General features: G+C 39.5%; 2 protein-coding genes across 4 annotated transcripts in view; both read left to right on the plus strand.

Moving 5' to 3' along the window:
• The window catches only part of LOC131425917 (mucin-5AC), a 37,712-nt gene extending 27,342 nt beyond the window's left edge, over positions 1 to 10,370 (plus strand). For 2 of the 3 annotated variants that reach the window (XM_058588219.1, XM_058588220.1), the window contains 5 exons: positions 103 to 900; positions 967 to 1,708; positions 2,412 to 3,167; positions 3,228 to 3,772; positions 3,832 to 10,370. In XM_058588219.1, the coding sequence (XP_058444202.1) occupies positions 103 to 900; positions 967 to 1,708; positions 2,412 to 3,167; positions 3,228 to 3,772; positions 3,832 to 4,280 (3,290 nt within the window). In that variant the 3' untranslated portion in view covers positions 4,281 to 10,370. The remainder of the gene's footprint in view (positions 1 to 102; positions 901 to 966; positions 1,709 to 2,411; positions 3,168 to 3,227; positions 3,773 to 3,831) is intronic. The other variant, XM_058588221.1, reaches the window with a different exon arrangement.
• A 4,108-nt stretch (positions 10,371 to 14,478) lies between these two features.
• The window catches only part of LOC131425919 (uncharacterized), a 39,133-nt gene continuing 37,354 nt past the window's right edge, over positions 14,479 to 16,257 (plus strand). Inside the window, exon 1 of the mRNA XM_058588223.1 lies at positions 14,479 to 14,788. The gene's annotated coding sequence lies outside the window, so the exon portion shown is untranslated. The remainder of the gene's footprint in view (positions 14,789 to 16,257) is intronic.

Consider the following 16,257-nt stretch of genomic DNA (forward strand, 5'->3'; position numbering starts at 1 on the left):
ATAATACGTGTCCAAATTAGAGAATGAATTTAGGATTGAATCGAAAGAATTTGGAATTTCCAGTTATTAAATCGCTCATTCGATTCTCCACCCCTCACACAGATCGACTGTACTTCGTGGCATTCAAGAAAGACTTCAAACCGAGAGGCACCTCCAACACGCACTACTTCACGATCGACGACGAGTTGGTGTACGAGAACTTCTACAATGATTTCGGCCCGTTGAATATCTGCATGCTGTATCGGTACTGTCATCTGCTGAACGAGAAGCTTCGCTCGGCACAGCATGCGCGCAAAAAGATCGTACACTACACCTCGATGGATGCGTCGAAGCGGTTGAATGCGGCCTACCTGATCGGGGCGTACTCGGTGATCTATCTGAAACGGACCCCGGACGAGGCCCTGAAACCGCTGACCAGCGGATGTAACGTGTTGACCTACACGAAATTCTGCGATGCCTCGTACGTGTACTCCGGCTACCGAATATCGCTGTACGATTGTATTCATGCGGTAGCGAAAGCCCTGGAAGCGGGCTTCTTCAACTTTGCGGATTTCGATTCGCAACAGTACGAATACTACGAACGGGTGGAGAACGGAGACTTCAATTGGATCGTGCCGGATAAGTTTTTAGCATTCTGTGGACCACACAGCAAGTCCCGGCTTGACAATGGCTATCCGATTCATGCTCCCGAGACGTACTTCGAGTACTTTAGGAAGTACAACGTGACGACGATTATTCGATTGAACGTGAAAATTTACGATGCCGCTAGGTTTACGGTGGCTGGTTTTACCCACCATGATCTGTTCTTCGTCGACGGTAGTACACCGAATGATGCCATATTGAAGAAGTTTTTGACGATCTGCGAGCAGACGGAGGGAGCGATAGCGGTTCACTGTAAAGGTAAGTAGTGTCTAGAGAAACGGGGAAAGAGTTCCGTTTGTCATAATCGGAGTGCTATCTTTTCAGCTGGTCTCGGACGAACGGGAACCCTAATCGGAGCCTATCTCATCAAGCACTACAATTTCAACGCGCTGGAAGCGATTGCCTGGTTGCGGCTGTGCCGTCCAGGTTCCGTCATCGGACATCAGCAGCAGTGGATGCTGAGCAAGGAAGCATTTCTGATGAACGAAGGAAACGCGTATCGCAAGCGGCACGCCGTCGGCAAGCCGATCAAGCATGAGTACGGTATTTACAGTGTTAAACAGTATTCGGATCGGAAGGGAAAACAACAACCCTGCACCGAAACCGTCCGCGGAGGTCTATCAACATCGTCCGGTTCTTCGTCATCTGCCTCGTCGGCGACTTCGTCCACAACGGCCACTCCGGTGGTAACGAGTAAAGTTCCCGATCATAGCAGCAGCAGCAGCAGCACCTGTCGGGGACAGATGCTACTGAAGGAACGTGTGCGGGGGATCTCCCATAAAGTGGACACGATGCGACTGAACGACGAAGAAGAGCAAAACAATGCACTGAACAATAATTTCGACGGTGGAACAACCACCAGACTGTCGGTCGATGTGGTTGATTCTGCGCCACTAAGTTTGGATCAGAAATGTGCAACCATTCCGGTAACGCGGCGGTCGAAAACCGTCCGCACCAGCCGGTTGATTTCACTGGAACAGTCGCAGCAAACCCAGGGCGACAAACTGAACCAGATCAAGGCAATGCGGCGGAGACCGTCGCGATCGGCAAACGTCATTACCCAGTGGTGAGTTCAGTTTTGCATTTAGGTAAAATACCTTTGGTTTTGCGAGGTACTGGGAATGCTTACAAAGGGTTTTTTTTTTTGGTTTTCGGAGCACAAATGCCGGGTCGGGTGATGAGTGAGATTGGTGTTGGTTTGGAACTTGTTTTGCACTCTTTCGTTTTGTTTTTTTTTTTCTAACTAATTGGGATTTCTGGTAGAGTTTATATACAGATTGAGCCACAGAGTTTGTCCCAAAGCAAACGCAAAAATCACTCATCGCTTTCCGTAGTCTAAATTTCATGCGTTTAATAATCAGTTAATAACTTCCGTTAATCCGTTGATTCTATCGGTTCTTGAGTGTGATATTTTTCAGTCGATGGATGGTTGTATGACGTAGTAAAAAAAAACACTAAACTTGGAAGTTATATCCCATGCGGCTTACTGCTAAGACTTGATTCCTAATCGATCACATGTTTGCTTCAATGTGCAAATATTTAAAACTTCAAACGTGGACTCATCGTCGTACAACCATTCATCATCTTCTCATGCAAAGTACTATCAACTAATCCTGTAATTTTGTATCATTCTCCAATTATTCTCTTGGCTGCGTCACCATAAAACCAATTACTTGGCTGTCTCTCACTGGTAACTCACTGTACAATGCTCATCAATGTACAAACAAACAAAAAACAAACTCCACCTCTAACGTCGTCATGCCGAACAGTCACGACGAACCGCCCACTAACAATCGGTTCAATCTGAACCAACTGCATCAACACTATCACCATCATCATCACCACTATCATCATCATCACACTCGTGCTAAATCTCAACCATTCCGCAATACTACCGCTATTAATCCGAACAACAACAACAACAACCACAACAACAATGTCATCTCGAACAACATCATCAACAACAACAGTGATCGAATCGCTGCTGCTGCAATCAGTGTTGCCAGTGTGCAAGCCAATAATCTCTTGAATCAAATCGCCTCATCCTGCAATCGCCATTCCGCAATTCTGACACCGCCAACATCGTCCTCCTCATCGACGACAAACGCTGAAGCAGTGGCGACGGAGGTGGACCCCCCAAAACAGCCATCCGGAGCGTCGATGACATCGTTACGGTCCGGCAACAACAACACAGTGCCATCGGATTCATCCGGAGGAGCACCTGCTTCGGTTGCTACCCGACACCAGACGGTACCGGTGCCGTCGGCGACGGTTCCAAGCAACACTAGAGCCAGAGCAGTTGCGGGAGAGGACAGTAGCACCGGAAAGGATCAACTAACAACCACTACATCTATTACTAGCAGCACCATCACAAACACTAACAGCAGTGCCAATGGCAATGAAGAATCTACGGAAACCACAACAGCGCAAGTAACAAATACGTCCAGAGGAGGAGCAGGATGCTACGTGTCAAATCTCTTGATACCGTGCTCCACAAGGCAGAACAATCGGTTGTTCAGTAAGAGGTAAGTTGTCTTGGCTCTTTAGGCTACTTCATAAATCCTATCTCTCTTCTTTTCGCCCAGATCTGTTTCAACAAATCAACAAAAGAACAAAAAGAACGTGCAGAACCTGGCCGAAGCAGCTCAGATCCAGTCTCAACAACAGGGGCCGACTCCCGTTTCCGGAACGAACTCAACGACGATCACCACCACGACAACCTGCAACACCCCATCGACCGTCATCAAGCTAACCGTCAAGGACGAGGTGAAGCCGAGAGCGTCGGTTCGAACGGTGCGGAATAACAGCCTGGACAGCTACCACCATCACTATCAATATATTAACATACCGAATATCATCACCTACAAGCGTGGCCGCTCGAAGATTCCTGCTTCGGCTCGGTTGCGATCAAGTTTGGCAGCTGAGAACTCGGCAGGCGGAACGGCTGGGACGGTCGGAAAGAAGGACGATCCGGATTCGGCTATCCAGTTGATCTTGAATAAACCAACGACACGGCGAACCCGAAATTCTGGCGGTGGGACGGCACCGCCACAGCTGATCGGTGCCATATCATCCGCAGTGGCGACGGCGGCGGCGGCGGCGGCAGCCGACGAACTGAATGGGAACGGAGGTTAGTACCATTCTAGTTTCGACATGTTCGGCCGTACGATTTTTGTCTATCGATTTCAGGTGCTGTAACGACCGAGCCCACACTGAGCGGAGACGATCTTAAGAACAACAACGGTGACATCAATCTGGAGCTGACCAGCCTGGCCGGTGGTGGTGGTGTCACCAAGCGTAACAAACGATCTCGCAGTAGTACAAAGATTGAGAAGGAGAAACTCGACGAAAAGGGTAGCAAGGTACTACGGAAAAATGGAGGAACCACGGCAGGAACCACCGCCAGTGGAATACCCGTGGCAACCGGTGGGGTTTCACGGACCGGGGACTCCAAGGGAGCAAGCACCGAAAGTATTACCTCGGCGGCCAGTACACCGACCTCGAGCTTGACACGGAATACGTTCAGCAGCAGCTCGTTGAATCGGAAGGTGTGCGGGACGACGAAGGTGGTGGTCGCCGGTGGAGCGCAGGAGGGTTCTGCTTCGGCAACCAATTCGCTGAAGGCGCGAAAGAAGTAAAACGGCCGTACTCGGTTGGTGTTATTTTTGCAATGAAATAGGGGGGGAATAGCATTTTCTGACACTAATCCTAGATTAGTGTGATTGTATTTTTTTAAGACTTCTGCAGAACATTGTTTTTTTTTACCGGCTAAGGGAAAAGTGCAGAATCGATTTCTGTGATGGGACGACGCCGTAGGTATTGTATGTTTCTACACATGATCCAGCTTATTAGTTTTTTTTTTGGTTAACAAAAATGCAAAACCTATCGCAGTGCGATAATTATTTACTAAATTGTTACTAACGGGGCGTTGCCGATAACCTGCAATAGATTGAGCTTCATAGTTTATTTTTAGACTGTAAGATTAGTTTTAAACTCCGTTATCCATTTCGCGCTTTCAGTATACAGTTTTTTTTTCATGGGACAAACTTGCTCTCTGTTAAAGCTTCACCAAGTCTCATGGCGTTTGAACCTGCAAAGTTTTTTTTTTAAACTAACCTTTTGAAGCAGTGATAGGAAGGGCCTGTTTCCAGTTTGATGAACACTAAAATCTAGATCCCAAACAGCTTTTGTATAAGACAAACAGTCGCCGGAAAGGCAGTGTGCATTGTAAATAGCTAAAACAAACAAACAAACGATTCGTATGAATATATGCTTGAGATTTCGAAAGTACAAAATGAAACTTACATACAACAGCGGTGAATGAGAAGCATTTTAGTTAACATTGGCAAACTGGTGCTATTGTAATTACGTTCAGACGTTAGTTTTCCTCTTTGAGACGACAATTTGACACTTATTCGGTGCGCTGACAATAGCCGAACGGTGGAGTTTTGAGTTTTCTTTTCAAATTTTATTTCTAGCTATTTTTGTTTATTTAGCCTCGGATTTCACAAGAGTTTCTAATAGTCCTTCTATTTGCCACAATTCGAGCTGTACACTGGAGTTCTGATATGAAAAACAGTTTAATTAAATGGTAGGCAACTTCCGCATCGAGTACTTCAATAGATTTCTCCAGTTTTTCAGATTCAAGATAGTGTTACCATATTAATCCTTTTGCGTCATATTTCCAGCTAAATTCATTCATTCTGATAAACCAACATATTTTTGCAATTAAATTTGATCGTGTTTGTGCTTGAATTTCTTCGTTCAAATATGACAATCTATTTCCCAAATTCCATGCAATTTGGATAAGACAAGTTTTTATCTAAGCGAATACTACAACCTTTAAAACCATTTGTTTCAATAACCAATCAATAAATTTTCAACGCTGTCTAGAAGTTTCGTCGTTTACTTTTTTTGAACAGAACTTCTTCCCATTGTATTTCTTCAGTTGGCTCGTTTTAATAAAGCCCTGTCAGTTTACAGTTTACTTTGCAGACTAGAATCGCAGTACCACTGTTCTTTTTTTAAATAACATGCCTCTTTCAACATTTCCCAAATTATGCGTTCTGCAAAATTCCGTTTTACTTCATAATATCAGTCCGCCGTCCTTTTTGCAATCACTGGAAATGACAAACAAACGACTGTAGAATTCAAGCGAAACATCATCTCATTATAGTACAGGATAAAGTACGATTCAGACGGTCCGTCACAGTCAACATCCGTCACCGTCACCGTCAAAATTAGTTGAATCCTTTCGAATGGAGACATTCACACACGTCACCGTTACGGCCGTAACGTTTGAACGTTCCGGTAAAGCAAATATTAAACTATTTTTGATGGACGCTGACGTTCCTGAGACAGTGACGGTGACGTTTGAATTGTACTTAAAACTACTGATATCGAAAAGCAACAATAATAATGTCGTACCTGACCGAACGATTATCGAGTTTGTATTGTCGCTGCAATCTGCAATTCGCTGGACAGTCCAGCGCAGCGACGTTGCCGAGCTGTCATTTCTTATACATCAACTGATAGAATCATGTTACTTTATACATATTATGAACCACGTACTTCAACATAAATGAATACTTTGACTTGCCTCCACTATTGAAGCACATTACGATGGAATATCACTTTCTGTATGCGCTTTAAGTTGATAATGTATGTTTAGGAGTCAATGGGTTTGACACTGAACGTTACAAGGAAGTGAATTTTTGTACAATTATGAGTGATTAATATATCGCATGACAGTCTACTTACCATTGGTTCACAGTGAACTTCGCTGGAGCAACATAATTCTCGGTTAATTTTTCAAAAGGGCGTGTAAGCAAGTTTCTCTTTGTTTACTTTTTCTTCCATTAATTACCAAGCGGTTTCCACGTTTATCACTCAACTCTGCATGAAATGATACCCGCAACTTTCGACTTTCAAACAGAATAGTGATATCAAAGAAAATCTTTTTAATCACATCACAATAATCGAAAGAGAGAGTGATTAAAGAGAAACTGTCACTTGCTTATACGCCCTATTGAAAAATCAACCGAGATATTATTTAATCCACCCCGCTAAAAAAAGGACCCCGGGAGACGGCATAAAACCTAGTCCGATTTTTAATCGCTGTCCAAATAGTATTTGCGGAATCCCATCACCCATAGATTCGCAAACAGAACTAACTCTAAATATTTTCCTAAAAGCAACACCCGGAACGTCATTTGTTTATGTTTTTTCTTCTTCACGTCTCTGTTATTCCAAAATTAAATGACAACACTAATACATAGAAAAACGAGATCACCAGGGTATTTTACATCGTGGCCGTTGTTGAACTGAAGATTGATTTCGTTCCAAGCTGGCAGGGTCTGGTTAAAGGTACAATCAGGGATGCCACTTTTACAGATATTCAACGTATGCGGCATAAATATTTGTATTCACCGATTTTTGCTAATGTTCTAAAAGTTATGAAGAATAGGGTAACAGAGGTATTTTGGCCACTTCATATATTTTGGCCCACCTAACAAACTTTATCGATTTTATCGGATTTTATTGATGTTAAGTAACTGATGTTGCATAAATTTGAAGCTAATCACATTAAATTATCCATTGCGGAAGGGTTTTTCAAAGATATTACAACATTTGGTGGATATTTATTCAAAGTGGGCCAAAATAAAATCAATCCTAAAGTGGGCCAAAATACCTCTGTTACCCTAAGACCGCATTGCATTGTTTCAACGTGAATCGATTATTCAATCTCGCCAACGTGCATAAAAAAAATTCGAATAATAAAATTTCAGTTCAATCCAAATGATCTGAAGTCGGAATCCGTTGTTGTATCTGGTTCGGAGTCCATTCCCAAGTAACATTTTTAATATTAATAAATACTTGTAGCTGTCTTCAATGCTACATAATAAATCTTGCATTAAAACTTTAAACTCCACGAAAGCCTACTGAAAACCTCTATAAGAACATGTTCCTGCCAAGTGGACCATTCTTCATAAGGTTTATAAAGCAAAGTGAAGAATCAGCATAAACCTGCGTTAAAACTCCAAATTCAAGAAAATTTTGAAACCAGCTTTACGATCAACATTAAATTTATTCGGATGGAATGAATCCCGCTATGAATAAACTTTCGTTTTAGTCATATTTTTCTTGACTATGTGTTTGTCATGTCTGCTTTGAATGCAATCAGTAAGAATTTATTAGATTTTATTTACGAGTTTGAGGCTTTTCCCGAACGTAGAAATTTCATGCGCTTCTATTTTTATCGTGAATGTATGGATAAAAATATGAATTATAACTAATCGCCTTGAAATAAATGCGGTTTTTGCGAAAGTCTTCATAATTTATGAGCATTATTTTCTGTGATTCATCGTCATTTTTGTATAAAACTGTTTCGTGGCGTTAAAACTTGTGCATACGTCCTGAAAATGAATCATTAAAGTCCATCATATTTCCCTCTTTTTTGCATTTCGAATTTTATTTGATGTCAATAAAAGTTACGGCAAAAAACATCATAATGGCGGCCATGAAATTTTCTTTAATGCAAATTACACTTAACGTAAGATGCAATAAATCAAATAGTCCACAACAAATGTGTCATAAATGTACTTTAGAACCCTCAAAATTGCTCTGAGTGAAACTGTCATCCAATGAACACGCACACACACAAGACTAGATTTATGAAAGAATTTTACTGACAATAATGTTTTAAAGAAAATTATTGAAAGCAATATTAAGAGGGTTTGCATGGTTTTATTCTAGTGCAAATTGTTTTATTTTCAGCCAAGTTATTAGTCTAGGTAAAGGGTTTTAAAGAAGCTTTAAAAACTATGATATTACTTCTCAAAAGAGGCACTTATTATAGTTGTCATAAAACAGGTAGTAATTGAAAAATCAATTACAAAACTCCTATAAATTATAATCAAAACCATAAGGCATTCGAATTGTTACTTGGGTTTGGAAATCATACTGAATTTTGAATCAAATTCCAGACAAGATGACGAGTACAGATTTGCTAAACAAAAACTAGGAAAGAACAAATTGAACTCTTTCGCCTGAGCTCTCTTTGGTAGCAATGACGAGATAAACGTTTCGCAATCAGTGAACGAATCACAAGTTGATCTGAAAATCTCAGAATTGATGATCAACACTAAATATATTGAAGATATCAATAGTTGAAACTTAGACAAATTTGAATTGAACATTATGGAACTGACTGTCAAACTGATAGTAGAATGACTCACTCATTAAATATCGAAATGTCACAAGCTGACTTGTCATTTTCGCTTGAAAACTTCGGAACTGGTTTAGGTTATTTTCTTCAAACAAACCATTTCAATGACATTAAATTCGTACATAGCGTTGGAGGTGTGCCCAAACCAGATATAAGAATGAGATTCGAAACTGACTCGAATTTCATTTCAATGACATTGGAACTAGGTTTAAAATTTACTTCAAATAAACGTGTGGACCGAAGTTTTTGTTAGAACTAGGTTAGTTTTGGCTTCTTGCGAAAACGACATAAGTTCGAAACATTGAAACCAGTTTGACAGCAGTTAGGGTGGAACTGAGACAGGCATCTAGTGAAAAGTGCGTGTTTCGTGATAAAATTAAAATCAAGCATTTTGAGGAGTTTTTGCACGTGTGGTTGTAAATAGATTTGTAATTTTGTGCTGAGCGCAGAAGCGAAGGATTGTTGAATTGTGGTATTCAAAGTAGGAAAACTTTTTAGTCTGAGCAAAATGGCGTACCATCATGCTTGTTTAATATACTAACAAAGTACTGTTTCTGTTTTATTCTGTTTTAAATATATTGTATCAAAATTGTTAAAAGTATGAAACCTTTTAAATTTTTTTTATCTGTTATTTTCCATTTATAAATAACACATTCAGAGTTCAAGCGTTTACTAATTAGTTATGTTGAATTTACAAAACCGTACCTTATCCCTTTTTATTTATAGCTTCCATTCTTGTTTCGAATAGTTTGAACAATCAAAGTACCGCAACCGGTAGTTCGAATAATCAGTATTTTCCCAGTTTATCTCGCGTAATAAGATCTACCATTTCACCGGATAACAAATTTGAATCCTTGTTAAAAAGTAACACATCCCTAATCAGAGGAATTACAAAATTGATTGCTGATTGACACTGGTCAACGATGACCGTACTTTATCCTCTGAACAAACTCTAAACTCTATGTATTTAAACGTGAAACAATCACCGTAAGCAGCAGTAGTGAGATTGTGCAGCCATAATATCATCACCAAATATGCTATTTAGCGATGAGTATGACATACGTATATATCTTTAGTAGCTCATAGAATGGTGTGCTGTTGTTAGGAAGCGTTTATGCTATTGGGTCGACAGTCAGTATCCCCTACAAATGAAGCTACAATAGCTAAGGCACTGCAATTTTAATTGTACCCCTCCAACACACATGAACACAACACACAAACACACCTGACAGGAAGAAAACCGCACCCACAGATACAAAAAATGAAAACAATTATATCAGTAAGCTGTAGAAAAAGAATAGAGAAGCTTGGTAACATATAACAGAACAAATAACACAAAATTTCTACACTGAACAAATATATGTTAGGAGTATAACTGGTCATATGAATCTTAACAAAAAATATATAAAATAAACGGAAACAGCGAAAAGAATCACTATAGAAACTATAAATCCGAATGGGAAATGCAATTACAAAGACACATTCAATCGAGAGAGAAATATGAAGTTTGGTTTTGTATGCTAAAGCAAATTCCGAATGTCCCGTGGTGCCGGCATTTTCTTTTTTTTATAATCTACCAAAACTTTGATGCAAGCTTGCGGCACTGAACCGGATCGGGAAGGTTTGAAAAGACCTTAAAGAATACACCAATGCGCAAAATATGCGTCATGCTTAAAAAATTCTTCAAAACGTACACCAAAGCCTTGGATTAAATCGAAAATGTTCGATAATACTCGGCCTATTATCCTTATCCTGAAATTCGAAATAGTTGTTGGCATGTGATTTCGCAATCCCATTTGAGCAGACAGCGAATTCAAACTTTTCGGACGTTGTGTGTTAAACGTGCTAAACGTCTAACATCCCCATCGTGGATGAACTTTTTGTGAGTTCTGTTTTGCTTTCTTCAAGGGCAGAGTTGCCAACAAATAATTTTACGTACTTCTCCGTTATCCGAGTGCAGGAAAAAAAAATCTATTACGATTTGCTTTAAATGAAATGTTTCAGGAAGGTATATTTACTTTAATTTGGAACCAGCGGAAGCAAGATTTGGCATATTTTTCTTTGCGCCCTTATAACGGAAAAAGTACCAAATTTTATTACTAATAATATTTTACCATTTCTCGGTTTATTTTTCATTAGGGCGTATAAGCAAGTGACAGTTTCTCTTTAATCACTCTCTTTCGATTATTTTGATGGGATTAAAAAGATTTTCTTTGATATCAATATTCTGTTTGAAAGTCGAAAGTTTCGGGTATCATTTCATGCAAAGAGTTGAGTGATAAACGTGGATACCGCTTGGTAATTAATAGAAGAGAAAGTAAACAAAGAGAAATTGTCACTTGTTTATACGCCCTTTGGAAATATGAACCGAGATTTGTGATAGATAGAATTTGTAAATTCAGAGTAAAATATGAGCCATTGCACCAATAGTCATCTCATTAGTAGAGTCGCAATATTATTTTGCGAATTACTCTACTTTCAATGAACGAATTGTGGTAAAATCGAATCTTTACTGCGGCTCTAAGAAGCAATAGCGCAGAAAAAAGTACGGGTGTGTAATATCAGAGACATAACTGGATGTCGAATAAAACTGACACGATTTCTTTATAGCTTCGAATTCGGAATGATAGTTGATCGATTGTGTGAATTGTGAAACTTTCTTCCTTTTCACTATTAGAATTTTTAAGATTTTTTAAGTCGATTATCTCATTTCGGATTTGGATATTTCTTTAAAAGAAACTATCAAGATGCGGTACAGGATTCATTTCTGCCGTTTAGAAGGGCCAAATTGTGGAATTCTCTACGATATTTAGCATAGTTCGGAACATTTTTCTCAAACGATTTTCGAAAAGCGAAAAGTGCATAGAATCAAATCAAATTATTTTGAATTTTCACTAAACTGATGATTTTTACCCTCGATTTGCAAAGAAGTAATTTTAATAGTTCTTTGAATAACATTTAGTGTCATTAGAACTTCTGATTTGATATAATGTTGTCCACTTTTCGTTTTCTTTCTCTTCAATGCAAACGACCAGAATCTGTTGCATGATGCAATCGCTCTTGTTTGAGTTGAAACTAGCTTAAAGCGCCAAATGCTGCGAGACTGGTTTAATGCGTCTTCTCGCCTTGACGACCGAAGGCAAATGAGAACTATGACCTGAGCGTTTGAGGGTTTTAACCACGCAGAAGGTTCTCTCTCCGATGCCGCTGTTTGAATGCGTCTTCTCGCCCCGACGTCTGCTTCCATTCAACGCACAAGATTTTCGACCACGGTTCCCCTTTTACAACGTTCAGTTGAAGATATGTGCCTGACTATCTCAAAATCGTCGTCCTTGCGCGAAAAACCCAAGCCAAAGTAAAGAGTTTTCCGAGTTGTTTTCAAATTTTGAGAAAACCCAATTTTTGAGTTGTTTGTGGTTATCTCACGCTATTCAAAATATTATCCTAAATTCCTGATCATATATTTGATAAAATAGTGAAAGAGTTATGTTGCTGCCATTAATACAAGTCGAAATATTCAAGATTAAGTTCTGCCCATTCTTCCATATGACTAATTTTGAAAAGGCACCCCATAGTAAAGTAAGTCGTATTCACGACAAAACAGTTCATCAATTGTGCGATACATCGATTTCAGGAGCAGGAGTTGCTATAATCGCTCCAAAAAACCTGTGAAGTTCTTATAGAGCGAACATTTTGGATGAAAGTTTTTTTTATGATGAATAACGAGTGAGATATCATTGCTTCAATTATATACTCAAATCTACACTGTTGTGTCAACAGAATGAACTTTGATTCAGTGGACCAAGTAAATCCAAAACCAAATATTTGCTTCGCTGTTGGAACTAGTTTTTTTTATCATGAAGTCAAAAATGAATAAACGCTCATCCTTGATAATTTAGCAGTACTCAGGTTATCTTGACAGTTCAGTCGGGCTGTTTACATGGACTTTGTCTTAAGGACCGGCTTATGTTGAATGGTGTTAAAAAGTCCTGTTGAACTGACAAAAAGAGTAATGCTTATATTACATGCATGTAGTCGAATCGAATAGTTTACGACATTTAATTGATAAACTCAGGAAAGATTACCTTCTGATCAAAATTGACCGGAACTGAATTTAAAAATAAACATTTATTTTTAATTTTAGTTCATTTCCTCATTATCGCCTTCAAAATAGGCTCATTTTGAACCAATACGGACATTCCAGCGGTTGATCCAATGTTCCATACACTTGCCATAGGCCCAGGCCGGGTTGGCCTTCAGTTCTTTCAGGGACTTTTTATGTGTTCGATCAAGTCATGGCGCGATCCGCGGAGTGGATATTTAAGTTTTGTGGGGCAAATCTGGCGAATACGGTGGCTGAGCGATGACTTTCGTTTCGCATTTGGTCAAAAATTCAGTCTCAATCATGCTGGAATGCGACGGCGCGTTATCGTGGTGTAAGATCCAAGAATTGTCTACCCACTAATCCGGCCAAAATGTGCTGAGTCGATCCATAAGAGATGCCAAGATCCACTGCTATCTCTCTACTGCTAACACTATGATTTTCAAGCACAATTTACTTTACTTTTTCGTCGTTAACAGAGGGGGCGTGCGGGCAGCATGAAACAAATTTTCCACGATCTCATGACCCTCACTGAATGCTTCATGCTACTCAAATAGTTGAAACCACATGTCAACCAAGTTCAGTTCTTCCATTTTTGGCAACAAAAAGTTTGTTAGCATCGAACGATAGCGATCGCCATTCACTGTAACGTTGCGTCCAACAGCATCTTTGAAAAAATACGGTCCAATGATTCCACCAGCGTACAAACCACACCAAACAGTGCATTTTTCGGGATGCATGGGCAGTTCTTGAACGGCTTCTGGTTGCTCTTCACTCCAAATGCGGCAATTTTGCTTATTTACGTAGCCATTCAACCAGAAATGAGCCTCATCGCTGAACAAAATTTGTCGATAAAAAAGCGGATTTTCCGAATGGACCACCTAAGACGCAGCCGCGGTCAACATTCAAATGAAATTATCTTCAAAAAGTAAATGTCATGTACCAATCTAACGTTTAAAATAAAGAACCGATGAGATTTTGCAAATTTTATGCGTTTTATTGTTTAAAAAAGTTCTCAAGCTCTTAAAAAATCACCCTTTACAAAAATGGTCTCTGGTTAGATGAATATGGCATAAAAAGAACAAAGAAATAGGGTAACAGTGGTATTTTGGCCACTTCATATATTTTGGCATACCTAACAAACTTTATCGATTTTATCGGATTTAATTGATGTGAAGTAACTCATGTTACATAAATTTGAAGGTAAACACATTAAATTACCAATTGCGGAAGGATTTTTCAAAGATATTAAAACATTTGGTGGATATTTATTCAAAGTGGGCCAAAATAAAATCAATCTTAAAATGGGCCAAAATACCTCTGTTACCCTATTGAGTTAGTCGTTAAAAAAAAGAGTATGAAAGTATCTGTTATCTGTACTGAAAAATCCCTGAATCTGGTAACCCTGCTCGTGAGTTCCCCCATCGATGAACCCAAACAGAGCTGACGTTCGAGTGAAGTGAAGAGTGAGTGGAAACAGTTCCAAAATAATATCCATTCGTCGTTTATCGTTCTTCTGCGTGTGCGCGATGTTTTCCTGATGTGCCTGTCGTCGTTGGTTATACTTTTGGAGCTCGGTCTGCTGTGAACACAGGAAGAAAAAATTGATCTTGTCAAAAGAAGAGTGCAGAAGAAAAAAAAAACGGTTTTAATATGGTGGAACAACACTCGATAGTTGGAAGAAAGTGATCCAGTGTCATGTTTTAATGTTTTAATCGATAACAACTCTCAACAGAAGCAGGAAATTGTTAGTTTTACGTACCCTGAACGGGAACCAGCCCATTTCTGGATTGGATTAAGTGTTCGAGAAAATGAATGTAAGTTCCCCCTTCGCCGTAGCTATCGTGTGTGTATGTGGAAAAAGTAAAAGTGCCCAGCTCCCCCAAGAGTTTGGTTCGGTTCGGCTCTGAATCACTTGCGGAACGGACCAAAAATGGCCGAATGCAAAGTTCTTTCTGGTTCGGGAACAGAACGATAATGATTGTACGGTAATTGGTGAAGCGGTTTTTTCCGCTATCGTTGGTTCGATTGCGTTGATTGCAATTGACCAGATGTAGAAAAGAACGATGTACGTACCTATGGGCCGGGGGCAGTGTTCATTGATCGGAGGAGCCCCACCCTCCCTATAGTGAAAGATTGGTTTGTTTGTGATCCTTGGCAAAAGCGAACAAATTTCGTGGCCAGTAAATTTGGCTATTGTGTCCTTGGCGGGGCCAGATGGGAAATGTTGCTCGAAAAAATCAATAAAATATATTCTAATGGGATACCTTTCAAGTGTTTGGAACTAGTTAAAGCTCTTAACTGTTTGAAAAACACTTTTTTATAGGTAGTTTTGAAGCAAATAACTAAGTCTTTTTGTAAATAGAATTTAAGAAAAAATTAGAGTCTCGAATTTCATTATCCAATTGATTGGATCCCTAAACCGACGTTTATTCTGAATCCCCAAACCGACGTCACTACTTTTGCCTGCACCGTCGCGCAAAACTTGACAGTGAATTAGTGCGAAATGTCGGTCCTAAAATTTTCACTGCCGGGACATAAATCATTTGTTCTCGGGCCAGGTTAAAAATAAACCGAATGTTTAATGCTCCACCATATCATTCGAGAACCACCGGGGGGACCGTAATTTGTTACTGTCAAACTGATATGTTCATGGCGTCTAAGTATGTTTGAAATTTTCATTACCCGTTTCGAGTCGTGTTTCACTTAACTGGGGAAAAAAGCAATTTAAATATATTCTGACTGACGCATACATATTTTGCGGGATTTATGACATATTGCAGTTGAGCTATTTGACAGCTAGATAATTCACTTACTCTGGATTATTGCATGAAAACTATTTTGGATTATTGCCAATTAATTAAACTGAAGTCGTTTTGGAGTGTTGTGAACACAGTAGTTTTGAATTTTAATCATAATAAAAGCGAGTTGATGCATTACGAAATGTACGTAAACATTTTAACCGTCCCGAGCGAAATTCGTTTTGCAATTCGAATTTGCCATCTACTTAGTTTCAGGCTACAGAAGGAATCGAATTAATTTACGATTTCCTCGATAAAAGTTAATCGGATGGTGCCATGTTTGTGCAATAAGGAGTATGAAGAAGAAAGTCATTCTGAATCATTCAAAACGAAAGGAAAGAAGTTTTAGGCTTATGTTGAAAGATCATTAATTGTGTTTTTACCGCATTTGGTGGAATTTTCCATTTTGTCAGGTAATCACTAAAAATATTCAATCTTCTTTGTAGGCGAGCATAGATTATTCGTAGATTTCTACCTGCAACCAA

This window comes from Malaya genurostris, chromosome 1 (genome assembly GCF_030247185.1).
Source record: "Malaya genurostris strain Urasoe2022 chromosome 1, Malgen_1.1, whole genome shotgun sequence".
Classification (NCBI taxonomy): Eukaryota; Metazoa; Arthropoda; class Insecta; order Diptera; family Culicidae; genus Malaya; species Malaya genurostris.